Genomic DNA, 6,554 nt, shown 5'->3' with positions numbered 1-6,554 from the left:
AGGATTTCCCTTTCCTAAGATTTGAAGCATTTTAACTTTGCAAACCTTTGACACAAAAGCAAAGAGCAAAAATCAAAAACTCATAAATATGTTTCCTCCAGATCAAGGTGGTTTTGAGTTTGAGGAACAAGCTACAGCGTCAATCCGCCGCCTCTAAGCTGCACAGCTATAATACCGGCTTAAACCACTGTGTTGTCTCATCACAACAGTTCATAATAGAGCTTTGGAACTTCACTGTTAGACAGGCATCTACAGGGGGGGTGTGTGTGTGCGCTTTCTGGCAAAAGTTGAGCAGACTTCAACTTTATTGATGGATGACTCGTTCTGGTGCCAGAGCCTCTGTACTGGCACCAACACTGCGTCAACAAAGGGCCCTCATTGAAATGAGTGAGGCTGCATTTTCCTTTTTAATTCATGGCATTGTCTGTTTGAATAGGTTCTCAACAACAGGCACACGTAAGCAAACATGGTTTCTTTTCAAGTGCAATAGCAGCTGAACAAAGTTCACTCTTCACATAAGCACCTAATACTCCTAATTTGGAGCTAATGCTTCTGCTTGGTCTACAGCAGATACTTTTCTGAACTGAGAAAGACAGAATATCTGTCCACACAACCTTCATTTTACGAAATACTGTATCTCAAGAACACAAAAGCATAAAGTTTACATCAGATCTGTCAAATACCAGGGAAGAACACTTTGGTCCAAGTATTATTGGACGATACAGATACCTGCATATCTCGCTAATGTGGTGCAGTGAATCTACTTTGTTATGAAGTGAAGTGAAGTGCTAAACACTCGTAGAGAAACAGGTATATTGTTTATAGTGCATTGTTGTTGTTTCTGGCGAATGCTCATTACCCAAAGCAACAGTGGGATTTCGCAAGAAAAGCTCTGACGTCATTGTTTTGTTTCAAATCTACAAATTCCCAATTTGTAAAAAATCTAAATTTTAGCCACTTAAAGCCCAAACGTGGAGGAAAAAGTTTTTTTTGCAAAACATCCGCATTAGTGTGGACGGGTTGTGAATCCCGACACACCCAACGATCCCTAGTTCAAGGTTTTCACAGAGCTCTAGGTTTCATGTTTACTTTGAAACTCTTTTTTACCCGGTGTTGTGTCGCCTTATTATTAATGTCCACCACTTGGAACCAAACTTTTTAAGGCGGTGCCGCACATCGCATTTGTACCTAACCGCGGCAGAAAATGTTCCCTCGGGAGTTACTGCTCTAATATATCACTGGAATTAATTGTGCCGAAACATTCCAATGCAGGCAAGAAGTGACTGCTGTGGTAATAGGCAATAACTCTGGCGATGTGCTTTTTTCTAAGTTTCATTGCGTCCACTTTGGGGCTTGTCACGTTTGATTGCTTGCAGAATTTTTTAAGAAGCCTCCTCCATTGAAAACAGCTCCTCGTCTCACGGGTGGAAACTGGTGTCTTTCAGGGAAAAGGCTCATATCGCCTTTATCTCCTCAGGATCACAACAGGACTCCTACACCTGCCTCCTCCATTCACTCTAATTTAGAGTTGACTCACAAGTTTCTCTAATGCCCCAGCTCGGCGCTTATTATTATTACTTTCACGTCCGCGCTCTTGAAGTAATTCTACTGTCGTGCTCCGTTTGAGTCGCTCTGAGATAAGAGCCCGAGCTAAACACTCGAATGTAAATGAAATTGTAGAAGAATCTATTTAAGTTTGGGCAAGTTACAGCGATAATTGTCAGCAGGAAGATAAATAACGGTGGCAGAAATCAGCCGACGTACCACAGACGATCATTGTAACAATTAATTTGACAATGATATATTCAACAAGAAACATCCTGGTTTGCTAACAAGCTATATTCAGTGTGTATTCATAATTTAGAAGCTCTTTGCAGCACGCGTCCTTCGTCTTGTCTCCTTTTAGCAGCCATGTGTCCTTTCCTGGGTGACATATAGAGCCACACGTTAACATGAAGTCAGGGATAGATGGCACAGATAGATTATATCCAGAGAAACGGCGTATATAGATTTACATATAATTCCTCCGGGTGCCTCTGGGCTCAGTTTTCATCTTCTATCGTCATGTGAGTCGCTCTCTGAATCCTTTTGACGAAATATGCATGACATTAGTTTTTATTCTTGACGGCAATGTGCAGAATAACGCTCACACACAACCGGCTTCTCCTTCTACCTTTAGCCTCTCTTCCATCCAGTGCCGTCTTGCCGCCACCCTCCCCTCCTCTCTCCCTCCCTTCCTTCCACCAAGGCCACCTTCCCGGCCCCCCCATCGAGTTCAAACGAAGAGACCTATCTTCGCTCGTCCCCGAACACACACACACAGACACACACCTAGCCTCTCGCAGGAAGAGAAACACACAACGCTGCATTAATTCATCCGTGTCCCGGCAGGTTTCATCTCTCTTTAGGGACTGGAGGAGTTTCAACAGAGGGTCGGTCTGTTTACTTTGTTGTCTCAGGAGAGATATTCCCATTTGAATTCCAGTGAGTGAGTGAGTGTGGTCTGCAGTTGGGTTTAGATGTCTAATCTTCAGACACACACAGGTTGGCTTGTGAGTGTGTATTTCACAAGTGTTTTCCCCCCATGCATTCACTGTACAGATGTAATTAAGTACTTTACGTGCGTTTTTTTGGGTGTAAATGTGTGTATATGTACTTCGGCATATCAGGAAGCTGGAAATGTGTAACTTAATACCAGGGGTTGTTTACAAACACGGTATGTGGCGCTATAGCTTTCATCTGAGTTCAATGAGGCTGAGCCATTCAAAGCAAATCTTAAGTTATGTTAAGCTTAACTTTGAGCTCTCGGTATAAAAGGAGGTTAGCCTCCCCCCCCACCCCCCCCCCCCAACCTTGCCTTGAGCACGGCAGGATGAAAAAATGGATAGAAGCCCCCAGAGGAAGGAGGGGGTAGGTCCATCTGTGTGAGCTGCATTCAAGGACAACAGTGTTATCCATTTTGGAACAGTATGAAACAAGCCAGTGTTTTCGGCGGGGTTTGGAAACGCGGGCATCTGGATGAACTGTGGATGCCACTGTTGTCTTGCCAAGCCAACTGTGATGCCGCAGATTAGGCGCGAATCATTGACTCCTTGTTTGTATCGGCGCGACGCTCCTCATTCAGGGGGAGAGATAATGAACAAATGTGACTGATTATTTCTGATCGGTGTTGTGGTGAATTACCGCAGCAGCCGGGATTGTTTTCGCAGCACACTGGAGCTCGTAAAAGCTGCGTTTAATGTGATTTCAAGTTATTCAGCCCCGAGGTGTTTGGGTCTGGCGATATCTATTAATCTCTGTTTTGATCTTGTTTTCCCTTTTCTCCCCTTCTTTGCTTATTGTTCGCCGCTCCATCTATTTCTCTTCTGCGCCCTTTCACTTTCTTCTCCCCATTCCTTCATCTTTGTTGTTTTGTTCTCTCAACTCTTCCACCTCCTCGCTCCTGTCCTCTCTGATAGAACCGATTCCACCTGCAGATGTCGGCCCGAGTGCCGCCGTCCACCCTGGGCAGCCTCCTGCTGGCGGTCCTGCAGGGCGGAGACGAAGACAGAGACAGAGGACGTCGGGGGGAAGGGAGCTGGGGAGGAGCGGCTGTGATCTGCCCTGGTTGGGAGGAAGGGGGCGACGGGCTGCTCTCTCACCTCCAGAGGCACAGCGGCTCCACCTGGCATTTGTGGGACATCATCAACCTGACCCGCATCACAGGGGGCGGAGAGAGGAGAGGGGAGGCCAGCGAGGAGAGGAGGGAGGATCAGATGGAGGAAGAGGCTTTGAAGATTCTCTCTGCTCGTTTCCTGCGCTCCCCCTCTCCTATCTCCTCGGTTCTCCTCCTGGGCTCCGACCCCGAGTGTCTCTCCTCCGTCCTGCGGGTCGCCCAGCGCCTCGCTCCATCCCTACCAGCACTCCAGTGGATCATGGGATACCCCTTGTCTCCAGACTCGCTGCACACTCTAGGAGGCCCCCTCGGGCTGCTGGCCTACGGGGAGGTCGGCCGCAAGCCAATCAGTTTCTACATTCGGGACGCCTTGCAGTTGATTGGCAGAGCGGTCACCGCGGCCACCCTGGTGAGACCGGACTTGGCACTGATCCAGAACATGGTGAACTGTTATGACATGGAAAACCGCCATGAAGCGCCCTCTTCAGGACAGTACCTTTCCAGGTAAACACACTTAAACACGCATATCGAACTAGAGACGAGCAATTCTTGAAATCGAGATTAAGTGTAAGTCACCCGAGAAGATAGAGATTGTTTGTGCCCACAGCAGCAGCAGCTCCTTCTAGAAAGTCACCCTGCTTCCAGATGATCCTCTGACCTCTCCGTGTTTTTCATACAGCGAATTTTTCCCATTATAGAAAGCCGTTTTTAAATATTCTTTTGCAATTTGGGTGAACCAACACTTAAATATGTCAAACAATGTCCGTTTTGAAGCCTGTGGCACTAAGAGCGGGGTCAGTTCCAGGGAAGTACCCCGCAGCGGGTAGAGATTTGTCCAAGAAAACTTTGAGAGAGTCGATGATTGAGAAACTTTACATACGGCTTCAGGCGACGGATTAGCTGCGGTACAATCCGGGCAGGAGGGGGCCATAACTGGTGTCTGTATCACCTGCAGCTCCCAAGCTAGCCTCCAATTTATGTTTTTAAATGACTCCTGGGCACCTTAAATATTTGGACAAGCTCGGAAAAGTCTTCCCATTTAAATGATACATGAAATAAACACTGACAAACTATTAAGGCGCCTGTGGTCACACTTTGGAGATTTCGGTAAGAGGCGGTTTGCTCAACTTATTCAAGCGGACGCTCGGGTTGACTTGTTCGTCCTCTACAGCGTGAAGTGGTAGCTTCATACTGAGTGTGGTGGGGGGGGGGGGTCTTTACAGCATACAGACCTCACTTTAGAGTTTCATCTGTTTCCGTTTGTCGTGGTTTCAACACCTGCAGCTTTTTAAAAGCCCTCTTTCCCTCCAGCCTTTATAGTGTTCTGTCAAGGTGCATTCTGTGATAACATGTGCACGGGCAGAACAAAAAAGCAATTTGAAATTAAACTATAAATGTTTTCAATCAAAGAAAAAACAATTAAAATTCTTACATTTGTAACCAGCAAAAACTCAGACTTGCATAGTTTATGACCTTTCTCCAAACACGTGGCAGATCGTGAGTTATGCTCTGAAGCTGAGTCTCCTTTAAATTCACTGGATCCAGGTTCTTTTATTAGATTTGCACAAAATACTCATAAATATCAGTCCCCTTAACATGTCTGATTTTTATTCATCAAGATCCATCAGTTATCATTAATTGCATTGTTAAAGTAAGGGGAAAAAACACGATTGACTGGTTTCTCTCCTGACAGATTCCAAGTTTCGTGGTAATCCGTTAAGTCGTTTTTTGCATAATCCTGTTCTCTAACAGACAGACAGACAAACAAACAAATGCAGACTAAACCTTGGCCTAGGTAACTTTAAACGTTGACATTTAAAGCAGAAAAAACTAAATCATGACATTTATTTTTAAACAGCAAAAAACTCAGATTTATACTCTGTGCCCTCTATTAAAGATAAATGTGTCAGAGTCTGACTGAAGCAATGTGCTTGAAACCAATATTTCCTTTCCACCAGTTGACATGGTTCACTTTCAAATATTGCACTGGCTCAAACAGCGAGCATGTCAACTTCGGTGGTCATGTGGTTCTGATGAGTGAAGGATTTGTGCTTGGAGATGAGCTCCAACAGGAAGTATTGAACCCACACGGCGCCTGCCAGCTGAGAGGGATCATTAACAACACCCACCTAATCACGAGCTCGACTCTTACAGTGTCTCCTCTCGCTGTTTAGCTGAACTCTAGGATGCCAGAACCATTTGGCACGGAGGGCCAGAGGCTGAAAGCGAGCAGAGTGGGAGTTGTGTTGCAAAAGCAATACCATTGGACATTCGCTGTTAAAGAGAAAAACTTCTTCCTCGCTTTAATGTGATTAAATTGTTCAGTGTGAGCCGCACGAGCAACGCAGCCTAATGGACGACAGTGATTCTCAGGCGGGCCGCCACTTCCAGACTGAAATATTTTAACGACCATTAGATGAATTGACTTTAGATCGTGTGCAGACATTATTGGTTCCTCGAGGATGAAGCTACTCTGTGTTCACCCCGTGTGTTTTCCTCAGCTTAACATTTGCAGCTTTTTAACTCCTGTAAAATTAGTCAAAAACACCTTTTCAAGATAAACTCAAAATAAATTGAATCCTGCTCTCCAATCACCTCGAGAGCATGCGTCTCTGGGGGTCCCCATTTGAAAGGTGACACTCTGAAGTCAGTCACTTTAAAAGTTACTGAACTTTGACTAACAAGTGTTCACTCACAGTTCAAATTTGATGGGAATATGAAAAGTTTTTCTTCATTTGGAGACTCCAAAAACGACACAACATAAAAAGAGTCAAAACAAGTTCTACTGCAGAAAAACCATAGCGTACATATAAAACATCCTCCTTTTATTTACTACTATTCATTTTACAACCTGAATAAGAAATGTCTAAATAACTACTGGCTGCAGTTTGCCGTGTAG

The 6,554-nt window shown here is 45.1% G+C and overlaps 1 protein-coding gene across 1 annotated transcript in view; it reads left to right on the top strand.

The window, feature by feature from the left end:
• Window positions 1–6,554, top strand: part of grin3ba (glutamate receptor, ionotropic, N-methyl-D-aspartate 3Ba) — a 74,331-nt gene that overhangs the window by 29,342 nt on the left and 38,435 nt on the right. Inside the window, exon 2 of the mRNA XM_053435401.1 lies at window positions 3,459–4,159. Within this exon, the coding sequence (XP_053291376.1) occupies window positions 3,459–4,159 (701 nt within the window). The remainder of the gene's footprint in view (window positions 1–3,458; window positions 4,160–6,554) is intronic.

This window comes from Pleuronectes platessa, chromosome 11 (genome assembly GCF_947347685.1).
Source record: "Pleuronectes platessa chromosome 11, fPlePla1.1, whole genome shotgun sequence".
Classification (NCBI taxonomy): Eukaryota; Metazoa; Chordata; class Actinopteri; order Pleuronectiformes; family Pleuronectidae; genus Pleuronectes; species Pleuronectes platessa.
Note: the sequence above shows the minus strand (reverse complement) of the source record. Positions and strands in the feature narration are given on the sequence as shown.